Source organism: Hyperolius riggenbachi, chromosome 6 (assembly GCF_040937935.1).
Source record: "Hyperolius riggenbachi isolate aHypRig1 chromosome 6, aHypRig1.pri, whole genome shotgun sequence".
NCBI lineage: Eukaryota > Metazoa > Chordata > Amphibia > Anura > Hyperoliidae > Hyperolius > Hyperolius riggenbachi.
The window spans coordinates 284,422,980-284,438,369 of NC_090651.1; the positions used below are offsets into that span (position 1 = coordinate 284,422,980).

At 42.0% G+C, this 15,390-nt stretch overlaps 1 protein-coding gene across 1 annotated transcript in view; it reads right to left on the bottom strand.

Moving 5' to 3' along the window:
- The window catches only part of LOC137521560 (carotenoid-cleaving dioxygenase, mitochondrial-like), a 104,811-nt gene that overhangs the window by 24,434 nt on the left and 64,987 nt on the right, over window positions 1–15,390 (bottom strand). Inside the window, exons 5-7 of the mRNA XM_068240957.1 lie at window positions 12,970–13,072; window positions 9,554–9,682; window positions 8,244–8,404 (exon numbers count right to left, since the gene is read on the bottom strand). Coding sequence (XP_068097058.1) covers window positions 8,244–8,404; window positions 9,554–9,682; window positions 12,970–13,072 — 393 coding nt within the window. The remainder of the gene's footprint in view (window positions 1–8,243; window positions 8,405–9,553; window positions 9,683–12,969; window positions 13,073–15,390) is intronic.

Below are 15,390 nucleotides of genomic sequence, written 5' to 3' on the forward strand. Positions count from 1 at the left end.
TTTCTTGGGAAAACAATAGAATAGGACAGTCAATAGGTGATATATTAACACATGTTTGTTTGTTTTTCTTTCTGTTTTTGCCTATCCCCCCTTTTCCTACTGTTTGTGAGTATAGGTTGACCATCCCTGAACTGCTAATATTGGTAAGAAATCTGGTTTGATATATGAACTAGCTACTCTAATGGGGTTTTCTTATATGTAGATGTGCGGTTGTGCATGTCACGGATTTACCCGAGGGGGTTTTACATATATAGATGTGCAATTTGCATGTTTCACGTTGGTATATCTGTTGATTGTCTTGCTGCACTCTTCTTTCTTGATTGGACTTGCTCTACCTCCTTTCTTGATTGGACTTTTTCACAATTTTTCATAGTACCACTTGAAGGTGAGCAAGGGGGGATTTTTACCATGTTGTACCTACTTAGCTATCTCTGAACCAGATTCGATCCTATTCACTTGTTACAAGTGTAGTTTCTCATAATATGGATTATGTCAGTCTCGTGGTCCGAGGTGAGCGGATCGGGAGATTTTTATAAATAAGAATAGATATGTGTGTGTTCCACTATGCTGTAATGTAAGTGTTGCCTTGTAGTTTCTTTTAGATGGACTTGGCTTATTTTGGCCTTTTGGAAAAGAAATATAGAAGAATATACAAGTGTGAAGAAAATAGTATTTTTCAAGGTTCCTTGTGGCTGCACTGACATCCTTTGAACAGTGGATGGCAGTGTTGTCTTATTTTTGACAGCCATTTGTATATTGTAATAGGAGTGTTTCTCATTATTATTATTTCTGAAGTTATTATTATGTATTATGTATTGTGAAATGGAATTTGTACATATTTGTATAATAGAGGACAATATGGATTTCGGTGTATTTAAAAGTGCTAATTTGTAGTATGACCATATGTGGGTACGCATAGGAGATGATTGCGCATGCATAAAATAGTTAGAAAGTGATCAAGATACTCCCTTTGACCCGGATGCAGTGTACGTGCGCCAATCAGTGCGCACGCCTGCCGTCATCGAGAGCGCGGCCACGCTCACTTCCGTGTAGCATAGGGTCATAGTATTTAAGGAAGCAAGTGGTGTATGTTCGGTAGCCTCTCTAGAAGCAGCCGCTAGCTGCAATCGCGTAAGGCGTTCTCCTGGGTCTCCTGCTGGAATTTCCCTGGTAAGCATGTGCTCTCTTTCGCACGATTATTGGTGTATCTGCTACCCAGCATATTGCACGTAGCACTTTCATGTAGCGGTTTTGTAATTGTAAGTGACATTAATTTGCATTCTGCCTTTGTAGACTTTATTCATTTTTGGTATTTTGCATTTTTGCACTTTTGTATTTTGTATTTTTGTACTTATTCACTTTTATTACATAGCAGGAGTGGTGTGAGGTTTACAATGTTGGTGATGCATAGGGAGTTTCTTGCACGTGTGTATGCATGCGCCCGCATTTTTTGGTCGGGACGCAGGCATGCACTCAAATTTATGTATTGATTTGTGCGCAAGGCACTTTATATAGAGGTATTTGTGGTAGGGATTTTTTTGCACACATGTGTATATGCGTGCGCCTGCATTTTTTGAGTGGGGGCACGGGCATGCACACAAATTAATTTAATTATTGATTTTTGCACGAGGCACTTTATATGGAGGTAATTGTAGGTGTTAGGACCCTTTGCACAATTGTACTCTGTGTCACCTGACTGTGCCAGGGATTATAATATATTATTATTTTCAGCTTTATCAAATGTTCTTTACCAGGGTGAGTCAGTGTCAATTACAATTGGCATGCTCCAGGAGGCTTGTATTTTTAATTGTTTTTATGAATTGCTTGTTTACTAATAAAGAATACATATATTTTTCGTCAGAAATCTGATTTTGTCTGAGATATATTCATATTATTTGTAAGCCCAGATAGGCTCCTCTTTTCTCTTCTTTTTTTGTATACATGGGTCTATATGCAATTCTCTTTTTCACCTGAGTTTTCTCCTAGGAGATAATTTTTCATCTTTAATTTTAAATAACTTTGCAGTACTTTTCAACTAAAAAAGTACCAAAAAGTTGCAGAAAAAGTACCATTAAAATTATTTTGAGCATTTTCTTGCCTTCTGGGGGCTTAATAGGCATTTTACTGACAAGTTTAAAAAATATCAGCAAGGAGAAAACTCAGGTGAAAAAGTGAATTGCATATGGGCCATGGTGTCTTATGGAAGACTAATGTGGGCGCAATTTTTGAAATGTGGGTAATCTTTATGTGGCTAACATGTATGTTGGAGTTTAGATAAACAGAAGCGATGAATGGTGAGAACAGTCAGAGTCAACCCACAGACCAGTACCAAAGACCTACAACATCATCTTGCTGCAGATAGAGTCACTGTGCATTGTTCAACCATTCGGCACACTTTACACAAGGAGATGCTGTATGCAGGAGTGATGCAGAGGAAGTTTTTTCTCCGCCCACAGCACAAACAGTCGCTTGAGGTATGCTAAAGCACATTTGGACAAGCCAGCTTCATTTTGGAATAAGGTGCTGTGGACTGATGAACCTAAAATTTAGTTATTTGGGCATAACAAGGGGCGTTATACATGGAGGAAAAACAACACAGCATTCCAAGAAAAACATCTGCTACCTACAGTAAAATATGGTGGTGGTTCCATCATGTTGTGGCACTGTGTGGCCAGTGCAGGGACTTTGGAATCTTGTTAAAGTTGAGGGACGCATGGATTCCACTCAGTATCAGCAGATTCTGGAGACCAATGTCCAGGAACCAGTGACAAAGCTGAAGCTGCGCCGGTGCTGGATCTTTCAACAAGACAACGACCCTATCACTGTTCAAAATGCACTAAGCCATTTATGCAGAGGAACAAGTACAACGTTCTGGAATGGTCATCTCAGTCCCCAGACATGAATATAATTGAAAATCTGTGGTGTGAGAGCTGTCCATGCTTGGAAGCCATCAAACCTGAATGAACTAGAGATGTTTTGTAAGGAGAAATGGTCCAAAATACCTTCAACCAGAATCCAGCCTTCTCATTGGAACCTGCAGGAAGCGTTTACAGGCTGTAATTTCTGCAAAAGGAGGATCTACTAAATATTGATTTTATTTATTTTTTGTGGTGCTCAAATTTATGCACCTGCCTAATTTTGTTTAAACAATTATTGCACACTTTCTGTAAATCCAATAAACTTTGTTTTACAGAACGTAAACAACAGAACGTGGCAACGGATCCGATCAATTGGTGTTCAGATCCGTTTTTACGGATCAGTTTACCACTACAACGAAAGTGTGAACTGGGCATTAGGCAGAAAAGTTGGAAGATTCATGTGAGGCGGAGGAATGGCAGAGGATACAAATTCTGATAAAGGTGCAAATATTTTCCATACCTCCCAACTTTTTGAGATAAGAAAGAGGGACCCTTAACTACTCTGTGACTGCCTAATGCAGGATGGTGGCTGCAGAGTGGCTCTCTTGTTCCTCCATCATGCCATATGGCGTCATCACGAGAAAGGCAGGGAACTTGCGTAAGCGCGAGTTCCCTGCACGAGGATGTGAAGAATTGCGGAAAAGCCGCCACGCCGTCAGAGCACGCGTCTAGTCCGGCGGTTTACGAACGGCGACATGTGTCTGATCTGGTTCAGCCTTCCTGTGCACATAGGTTGAGGAATACGCGCGCGCGGAGAGGCAGAGGCTTTATGGGAAGCAGAGACGGATCAACTGACGCCCTTGGTCAGCTGATCCAAGGATGAATGTGGATTGGCTGGAAGGGACTGGGCAGCGCTGATTAGCGCCGCACTATATAACCACTCGTCCCTCAGTCTCACGTTGTCTGCCATTGCAAATGCTTAACGTGTTAGCACACAGACCTCAGTCAGATCCTACAGTGTGTTAGAACCAGGACGGACCTGGGAAATCACACTGAGCTAGAATACTCTTGCATGTGATGTTATGTTATGCTATAGACTAGTTCCAGGGTGTTGTGACTACGGACCTCACACCCAAGCTTAGGAAACTGTCTCAATACTGTGTTATGCTCTAGACTAGTTCCAGGGTGTTGTGACTACGGACCTCACACCCAAGCCTAGGAAACGGTCTCAATGCTATGTTATGCTCTAGACTAGTTCCAGGGTGTTGTGACTACGGACCTCACACCCAAGCCTAGGAAACTGTCTCAATACTATGTTATGCTCTAGACTAGTTCCAGGGTGTTGTGACTACGGACCTCACACCCAAGCCTAGGAAACTGTGCCAATGCTATGTTATGTTCTATGCTAGTTCCGGGGTGCTGTAACTATATACCTCACACCCAAGTCTAGCATTGTGTATCTGTACTACCTTGGCCCGCCACTAGGGTATAGAAAGCTAGGACCTCTCATCCAATAGGGCAAGTTCTTTATTTAGCAGCAGTGCATCCTGCAACCTAGCCTAGGCCCCTCTCCTAGGGAGCCTTAGGCCTATAGGGATTCTCCCACAGTCTGGGGTGAATTCCCTTCTTTATGCTACCTCCAGTTCCTCTGGTGGTTCTCGCTCAAAGTGTTACTGTTATTCCATACACTCATATCTCAGGTGTCCAGAGGTTAGACATACCTGGATTATTGGTGATACTGCAGATCATCCATAATCTGGTGTATATCTGCATTACTGGTGATTCTGCAGATTGCCAATAATCAGATTCTCTCTGCGTGTTGACACCGATCTTTACAGAGGACAGAGGAGAAGGCTGTGAACAGACTGCCAGCCGCAATTGGAGCTGGCAGGCTGTAAAAATAAAAAAAAGGTAATAAATGTACAGTGCTGTGGTCTAGCGCAGTGCTGTACAGAGAAACGGCCCTGCAAGGATCCTGTCCCTCTAATCGCTGCGCAATCTATATCAATTAATAGGCATATACCTATGAATATTATGTGCAGTGTATGCGTCGTAGTGTAGGGCCGATTTGGTGTGTGTGTGGGGGGGGGGGGGGGGGGGGGACTATATAAAAATAAAAAACTTTTTTCAATCAAAATAAAAACTTGCGCACTTTCTGTAAATCCAATAAACTTCATTTCACTTCTCAAATATCACTGTGTGTGTCTCCTATATGATATATTTAATTGACATTTTTTATCGTAACAACCAACGATTTATACAAGAAAAAAATGACAATTAACAAGGTTGCCCAAACTTTCGCATCCCACTGTAGTTTAAGGCTACTTTCCCATCAGGACGTTGCGTTTGATGCGACACATTGTGCACTATAACTTGGACGTTATAGTGCATTCTTTAGCCCTGCATTTGGTGCGCCGTTTCCATCACACAGTGATGGAACGAAAATGGCGCATGCGTTACATATTTAAAAAAAAACATTACTGAGCATGTGCAACACAACTAACGCAGCAGATTCATTGCTAAACGCACAGCATGCAGCACTTTCTAATAACGCCTCACGTTACACACAAACACAACATGTGCACTGTGAATGTCGCACAGACTTAGTATTGCTGTGTGTTAGTCTGCGTTATAAAATTTTCTAACGTGCGACCTTAACGTTGCACTGTAAAAGAGGCCTTAGGGCTTAGCCTCCTTCTCTGGTTCACTTTTGGCCACTTGAAGGGCAATTGAAGTGAGAGGGATATGAGAATGCCATATTTATTTCCTTTTAAACTATACCAGTTGCCTGGCAGCATGTTGATCTTTCATGCATTATTTAACCACTTGAGGACCAGAGGTTTATACCCCCTAGTGACCAGGCCATTTTTTACAATTCGGTACCTCACAACTTTAACAGTTTATTGCTCAGTCATACAATGTAGCACCCAAATGAATGTTGCCCCCTTTTCTTCCCACAAATAGAGCTTTCTTTTGGCATTTGATTGCTGCTATGATTTTTATTTTTGTTATGAATAAAAAAAAAAGCAATTTTTAAAGAAAAAAATTATAATTTTTGCTATCCCTCCTTCCAAATCGGCCCTAGGCTACATTACATACACTCACTACACAATACATACATACATAGACATATGCCTATGATAGGGATTAGATTATGAGCCCCTCCGAGGGACACTTAAGTGACAAGAGAATACTCTGTGCAGCGCTGCGATAGATGTCAGCGCTATATAAATACATTTATATAGCATGTATACATGTTTACCAGCTGTGTTTACTGTCAGGAGAGCGCGCTCATGCAAGAGCAAGCTCCCGTAAAATCGCGTCTCTCGCGAAATGACGCCATATGGCAGCCCGGAGGAACAATAGAGTCACTTTGTTCCCGCCAATCTGCGTTAGGCGGTCGCAGAGTGGTTAACATGCATTTGGCAAAATTCAGTCAAACTGATCTGCATGCTTGTTCAGGGTCTGTAGATAAAAGTATTAGAGGTGGGTGATCAGCACTACAACCAGGCAGTTTGTATTGATTTAAAGGAATAAATATGACATATCCCTCTGACTTCAGTTGTTCTTTAACTTCTGGATTCACAGTCCTGGGGCCTAGCTTACCCCAGAAATATGCTGCACAGCCCATTGCCTCCTGGAACACATCTCTTTATATGAATCAGCCAGGTAAGCCGATTATAAAAGAAAAAGATTGGCATGAGCTCCCTCCCAGCCCCAGGCAGCACCTGGCTATTTAAATGATCTGCAGGATAAGCCTGTCAGCAATTTAAAAACACAGCAAGTGTACCTACACCTGCAGTACCAGGTTAAACTATCTCCTCCTTCAGTTTCACATAATAATGCAATTACGTGGCAGCAGAGGTGATGCGTGCAGCCAGTCTCTATGCCTTCTCCTAACCACTGCTATGTGACATGGAAGCTACATTACCTGCAAGTAGCTCTAAGCTTTCAAACGGAGGTGGACAGAACAGGCAAGGTCCGAAGCGCTCACATCACCTGGGACCCCACACCTATCAAACCTAATGCCTGACATGGATTTGAGGGAATAGTGTGGAAGGCCTACCCTTGTCCAGTGAAAAACAGCAATTGCTAAACTTTCTAGCAGACATGTGGGACTTTTTTCTCCATATTCCATCCAACTTCACTCAGGAACACAAATAACTCCACTACGTTCTGTATACTCTACCTGCACACTATTCAGTGGCCAGCAAGCAAAAGCATTCAGACCAGATTGTACCCCATTATTGCTTTTCTTATCTTATTTTTTGTTTGCTAGATGCGAATAAGATATTGTATAGTTGATAAAAACAAATAAGCTGAGATAAGTAATCAGTTTTGTGCATTCGGTCACACACATGTGAGAAAGGTGCCTTAAAGAGACACTGAAGCGAAAAAAAAATTATGATATTATGATTTGTATGTGTAGTACAGCTAAGAAATAAAACATTAAGATCAGATACATCAGTCTAATTGTTTCCAGTACAGGAAGAGTTAAGAAACTCCAGTTTTTATCTCTATGCAAAAAAGCCATTAACCACCCTGGCGTTCTATTGAGATCGCCAGGGCGGCTGCGGGAGGGTTTTTTTTTTATTAAAAGAAAACTATTTCATGCAGCCAACTAAAAGTTGGCTGCATAAAAGCCCACTAGAGGGTGCTCCGGAGGCGTTCTTCTGATCGCCTTCGGCAAGCAGAAGTAACAAGGAAGGCTGCAATGAGCAGCCTTCCTTGTTTGGCTTTCCTCGTCGCCATGGCGACGAGCGGAGTGACGTCATGGACGTCAGCCGCCTCCGATCCAGCACTTAGCGCTGGCCGGAACCATTTGTTCCGGCTGCGCAGGGCTCGGGCGGCTGGGGGGACCCTCTTTCAGCGCTGCTCGCGGCGGATCGCCGCAGAGCGGCGGCGATCAGGCAGCACACGCGGCTGGCAAAGTGCCGGCTGCGTGTGCTGCTTTTTATTTTATAAAAATCGGCCCAGCAGGGCCTGAGCGGCACCCTCTGGCGGTAATGGACGAGCTGAGCTCGTCCATACCGCTAAGGTGGTTAAGCTCTACGACTTTCAAAAGTCGTGGAGAGGGCTGCCTTCTGACTTTTATTATCTCAACTGTTTTCTTTTTCTCTGCCAGAGAAGAGGTCATTAGTTCACAGACTGCTCTGAAAGAATCATTTTGAATGCTGAGTGTTGTGTAATCTGCACATATTAGAGAATGATGCAATGTTAGAAAAAACACCATATACCTGAAAATAAAAATATGAGAATATTTTCTTTGCTGCTAATCTTCTAGTAATTATTCATAGTACACAACCAATTCATTATATCATATTTTTTTTTCGCTTCAGTGTCTCTTTAAGTTGTCTGGGTGGCAGGGGAGCAACCGTGCATTACCTCTCCTGAGTGCTTATTCACCACATGGAAGGCCGTATCCCAGCTTGGATCCCAGAACAGGCAGTCAGATAAGGGTATACCTCTTAACTTCCCCGTAAGAATTTTCAGCAAATTCATCTTTAGTGGCTGTTCTATAAACACAACATAATTTTCTGTCATACCTGAAAAAAAAAAGAAAGAAAAACTTCAGAAATAAGTTTAGCTCCATGCTTAGAACAACCATGGGTACAAGGGACATCATGAAGACCATAGTACAGTAGCTGCTTCATTCATTAACTGGAGCTGCAGGAAAACTGTAGAACAGCGGCACAAAGGAGCTAAACAGCAGTGCATGACGGCTGAATTTCCCAGCGCTTTAGTGCTTAAAGTACTCCTGACCTGGTCCCCTCCCCCCCCCCCCCGATACTTTTAATATTGTTTTATTACTTGTGCTGTGACTAGCACACAGCACCATCCTCCCCCTTCCAGCACCCCCTGTAGCCACTCAGTCGTAATCGTCTACTGAGCAGAACGACCAATATCAGTGGGGCGAAAGTAGCAGTTCTTCCTCCCCTCTGCCCGTCCATAATTCTGCATCCTCCACTCGCCGCTATAGTTCCACATTTGATTCCCTGCACACAGCATGCAGGGGAGCTGCGCTGTGTGCAGGCTTGTGATAATTGAGGTTGGATATCTGACATTGCGCAGTGTGCATGGCACACACGGCGAGGGACTCAGACGTGCTTATGTGGCTGGAGGAAGCCCCGGGTAAGTATTGAATCTTTACTTGTTGCTGTCTCTGATACACTTTAAAAAAAAGAGAAGAGAGATCAAGAAATGAATAATATTCGCCATGTAATTTGTTCATGTTGTTTGATTTACAATAAGCCTGCACATCACCATCTTTACTACTGGCAGACAAGAAAAAAACTAGACGGCACCAACCACCAATATTTATAACCACACCCACCAACATTGCGATAGGCTTTTATAAAGTGTTTTTTTAATAGATACACAGAAGGAGATACTGGTTGCTTGGCAGTTGGAAACAGTTATTTCCCACAATGCAACAAGATTCATAGACAGGAAACTGTCAGGACCTATGTCCTGACATCATACTGTGGGAGGGGTTTCACCACAATATCAGCCATACAGACCCCCCTGATGATCCGTTTGAGAAAAGGTAAAGATTTCTCATGGGAAAGGGGGTATCAGCTACCGATTGGGATGAAGCTCAATCCTTGGTTACATTTCCTCTTTAAAACTGAATTTCACCTTTTTTAAGGATTTTTATATATACACCACATTGTTTATTTAACTGAGGGACCTACCAAAACTATGGTAGTAGGAAGGGTTCCACTGGTCCACTGCAGGTATAGAGCAGATGACTTGTGCCCCTTTCAAAGTATCTTCGTGTTCTGATTCCTGTACTGGTACTTTAATAATGTTGTACAATATGCCTGTAAAGTATAAATTAAAATGATAGGACATGGTTTGACAACACAAAAAAGTAACATCATTTGTATTGCAACGTTTATAGCCCAACAAACACAGGAGTAAATTGCAGGGTTCACAGAACAGGATTTTTGGGAGCCACATAAGCTGTTTATGCTATTGTTACACTACCAGTATTTGTGGCCTCTGGTGTCAATTAAATGAATAGTGGTGGTACTTGCTAGCTTTGTAAATGATCATCTGTCTTCCCTGTATGTGTCTATGCCATATGTCTATGAAGTGCCACAATGGTGTACTAGATGGTGATAGGAAATTTTGGCACCCTCTATTTGTAGCCACAATTTGCATAGTAGGTGCCCCATACGCCCATTTGTTTATCGGGTGCCTACGGGGTGCAAAACTTCCATGGGACCCAATATTTTCCATCTACAGTAGGTAAGTATTGATATTGACCCCCCCCCCACCAATTCCTAATGATATCCACACACGCCCCATGTGCAATATGCCGGTAGTCATGTGGGACACAAATGTGGAAGTACGATTCGGACATTTGGGGGCAGCAGACAGGTAAAGTCTTTACATGCACAGGCACTGGGAGGGGTGGCGGGGTGCTGGGACATCTACATTTGGTGGGACAGAGGCCGGGGCGGCGAGGCGGCAGATGCTGCGTCATGAGGCCGATTCCTGAAAGATTTCATGCTGAAATTGATTGGGAATCGGCCTGTGGTGTATGAGATTTTATGGTCAATTTACTGTCAGCTCAATTATTTCCAACATGTCCGATTTGCTATCCGATCGATTTCCGAGCATTTTCCGATACATTTCCTATTAAAGTTAAAGTGAACCTCCGGACTAAAAATCTACTCAGCAGCACTGAAAAGGCTTGGTGTTTCTTTAACAGTTTCACAGCATCAGAACTTTGTTTTTCTTACCAAAGCATCATTTTTAGCTGCATTTTAGCTAAGCTCCACCCATCAAAGAAAACTGCCCGGGCTTTTTTTTTCCTGATGCTGTGAAAAGCATGATGGGATTTCCTATGTTGTTATTCACGTTGCCTAGCAACTGGGAGGGGTGATCAGCACACAGGACAGTTGGAACGGTGTCTCATGCCCCCTGTCACCTTCTTTCAACCGAAAAGATGGCTGCCCTCATGAAATCACAAACCTTTGCCTGCTCTTTTAAAACAGGGTGGGTAAAAGATTACATTACTTATCTATTTAATTAACATAACTAATGTAACTTAATGACAGTATGTTTGTTTAGGCTTAAGTTCCTCTTTAATAGAAATCAATCGTAAAATGCTCGGAAATCGATCGGAAAGCAAATCGAACATGTCGGAAATAATCGATCTGACAGTAAATCGACCATAAAATCTCATAGTGTGTACCCAGCATAAGACTGACACAGATTAGATTGTAAGCTCTTCTGAAGGACAGATAGTGGCTTGATTATGTACTCTGTAAAGCAGGAAGATGTTAGCGATATTTAAGGTCATTAACCTTATAATATTAATCAGTGAGTAGAGAAGGCCAATGAGATGTAAATCATTTCAACTTACATGCATAATTAATGCATTTTTTTTTATGCAGCTTTAAATTGGGCGAATCAAATGCACTTCCTGCTAATTCTGCTAAATTCCAAGCGGCAAACAATTTGCAATAAAATTGTTTGCAAACAGATATTGTTTGTATTGCATTGATCATCTCCATTAGCATTCTGACAAAAAAATATTTTGCCGTGCAGAAATAATTCCTGCTTGAAGTTAAAACAGACCTGAGCTGAAGTCATTAATGGCGCATAGTAATATAAATCTGCATAATATAGTGATCCATATGACAAAATTGCAGTGTGGAGGAAGCACAAAGCAATTGTATGGTTTCTTATGCTGACAAGGTAGTGCACATTGCACAATTAGTGTGAACCAGGCTACCTAGGTAATGTGAGCATTGCTAGGTTAACTAACAACAAATCTAGGATACTCTAACTACACTCACATTACCTGTGTGATGCAGGTCACGCTAATTGCGCAATGCAATTAAAGTGAATATTATGGTAAAATGTCTATACTTGTCCTTGATAGTGATGCCAATATGCCAAGTCTTTATTCCTTGTCAAGAGGTAAAATTATTCCTGGTCCCGCACAAAATGACCCTTCTTCAAATTTCTAGCATGTCTCCTCTTTTATTTTTTACACAAGCATTCAATGGAAAGGATCTATAAAAAGATGCCAGCCAGCCTCCCTACTCCTTTTCACCCTATTTAGTCAGTTGGATGGAGTAACTGCCATTTAGTTAGTGCTTTTGAAAATAAGGAAAAAAACCCTTAGAATCCCCCATGAAGAGATGGGCTAGTCTAAGGCTGGTTTCACAGTGGGACGTTACAGGCGCACATTAGAGCAGCCTGTAACGCACCCCACCGTACGGCAATGTAAAATCAATGGGCTGTTCACAGTGCCCACGTTGCGTTACATTGTAACGCTGCGCCATAACACAACGTACTGCATGCAGTACTTTACACGCGGCAGAGCCGCGTTAGACTGCTTGCACATGCTCAGTAACGTTGTGGAGGAGCGGACAGCGGCCAGGCACATGGCTAATTAATATTCACTGCACTCAGTGACGTGCAGTGTTTACTTCATGGAGCGGCCGCTCTGTGCGGCGATTGGCCGGGCGGGACCACGTGATGCCGCATGCGTCCAAGAGTACGCATCACGGACGCCAGAGTGAGCTGCACAACGCGGCTCACTCCGACGTCCACATCAGAGAGCACCAGGCGTTGCGTTAGGGGCACGTTATGCGACCATAACGTCCCCTAAACGCAAAGTCCTGGTGTGAAACCAGCCTAAAACCTGTCAGATCTGTTGGATTTTTACAACTTCTGCAAGAGTCAACGATATAAGAAAAAAAAAATACAGTTATAGGCAATTTATTCTGGAACAAATGTACAGTGTGTATGTATGCATACAAGTCTATTTTATATTTTATAAATGTTTGTGATAGTGGTCCTTTATCAAAGCGTGTAATGGGGAGTTAAACTTAACCCTAGATGCAGTTGCTTTAAATGTGTATGCCGAATAAAACAGCTTCTCTTCGACAACACTTTCTTTTTAAATATGCAGTATCATATCAGCTGATAAATAGAAAATGTATTGTTTACTATTGTAACTATACTCTGATTACACATTAATATTAATTAATTTATAAATATAGAATTATTATTATTATTATTATTATTTTTTTACTATTGGATAAAGATTTTATGTCTGATGAGTACAGGTAACTACTGTTCCTACCATTTTTTCCATAGGAATTCCCCATATTGTAAGCAGTGCCACAGGGGTCATAATGTGGGTGAGCTGTCGCTCCATTCACAGCAATGTATTTAGACCAGTCCACCTGGAATAATAATAATACTATGATTATCCGCAGATTCACAACAACAACAAACACATGTTGTAATGGGAACCTACTAGGCTATATTCTTTAATTGTTCTAATTGGCTAGAGGCTTTATTTCTTAATATATGTTTTTGTTCAATAAAAGGTATAAGGAGGTAGCAAAGAAAGAGCTTAAAGAGAAACCATAACCAAGAATTGAACTTCATCCCAATCAATAGCTGATACCCCCCTTTCCCATAAGAAATCTTTTCATTTTCTCAAACGGATCATCAGGGGGGTCTGTATGGCTGATATTGTGGTGAAACCCCTCCCACAGTGTGATGTCAGGACCATGGTCCTGAAATTTTCCTGTCTGTGAACTTCATTGCATTGTGGGAAATAGTTGTTTACAACTGGCAAAAAGCAAGCAGTATCTCCTTCCACTGACATCACCTGCCAGCAGTAAAAATGTCACCATGTGTTCAATGTCAGAATGTAAATCAGTTTTTACTCATTTTACAATGGGTAAACACTGACTAAATACATAATTATTGCAAAAATAAAGGCCTTTTCTAATTACATTATTTTCACTGGAGTTCCTCTTTAAAGGATACCACAACCGAATGGTTGTGGTAAAAATGATTGCAGCACTTTGTAGCTTGTAATTAGAACATATCCGCTGTTCCTTCGCCCCCCCCCCCCCTCCGTCTGCCGCCGTTCAGAGTGTATCTATCCCGGCGAGCGGCAACTTCCATGACCTTCGACCCATACATACTGCGCCCTGTGCGCGCAGTATGTCCTTCCCCCTTGTCTTCTGGCCGGCGCATAGTGCGAGGCTCAGAAGCACGGTGACTCCTCTGCGCTGCGTGTGCGCTCCATTACACCGAGCGTCACATGCTAATCAACAGATATGATCTCCATGTCTATTTGATTCAGGGTTTCTATATGCATGTATAGAAACAGATATTAACATGGAATTTGAAACACCTGGATAAATCTATCAAGGCAGTGTTTCCCGCCACATCACCCACGTGACGAACGATCATTCCCCGATGCGTCGTCACAGGCCGTGTAAACGTCAGGCAAAAGCTGCGGTGTGAATGATGGTTCAAATGATCGCGGTAATTTGCGTGGGAGTCAATGAACGTCTAAATGATTGCTTGTCCACTGATCCATTATGCCGGTCGTTCAATGCAAACGACTGCCGCATTTTGTTAAACGATGTTGAGCGTTATCACGAAAATGATAGTTTGACACAAAAAGTTCACCCAAAAAGTCATGTCGTTGGTATGGACCTTTAGGTGTAAAAATGTAAGTGGTTTGCAACAATAAGTTTTCCCCACACCAGGGACGGATCAAGACCAAGTTGCGCCTGGGGCAAGGTCAGGTTTTGGCGCCTAAAGGTCAGGTTTTGGCGCCTAAACTGCCATTCATTTTGCCGCCTTTTTAAGAATTCAACAAACTGCTCCTGGGGCAAGATACCCGCTTGTCCCCCCCCCCCCCCCCCTAGATCCGTCCCTGCCCCACACCATGTGTGTTTTTACTACAAAACACAATTTTTATGCAGTGCTGTATATTGAATAGTAAAATGCACATGGTGTCCAGAAAATGCTTGCACACAGGCAGTCATTTCCCAGCATGCTTTAAACTTTAATTATGAGAAAGCCTATTGATTATCATGGGTTAGAAACACACACACACACACACACACACCTAGGTGTGCTTCCCGCCTTAGCGCGGTGCAAATCCTCTTTTCTCCCCATGTGACCATGAAAAACAGGAAGGCGTGGAATAGAAAATGCATTATAGAAAAAAAATCACTTTCGCTGTAAACTTTGATGCAGTATCTGCATAAAAAGATGGCTCCATGCTCCCCTCCAGCAAATCCAAATCTGATCAGTTCTCAAGAGATTTCTGCAGAAACTAATTTAGGATGGGCAACGTGGAAGAGAATACATCAATACCTGATAAATTTCTAGCCATGTATGTTTAGGTTAAAGAGGAACTTTAGCGAAAAATGGGGGAAAAAATAAATCAGTACATTGCAGAGTGAGAAGTTAAAAAATAGAAGAAAGATCAAGACATGATTGATATTCGCCATGTAATTTGTTCATGTTGTTTGATCCACATTCAGCCTGCACATAATCATCTTTACTACTGGCAGACAAGGAAAATAAAACAGCGCCAACTGCCATTATTGATAACCACACCCCCTAACAATGCGATAGGCTAAAAGGTTATATATATATATATATATATATATATATATATATATATATATATATATATATACATACAGTGGCTTGCAAAAGTATTCGGCCTCCTTGAAGTTTTCCA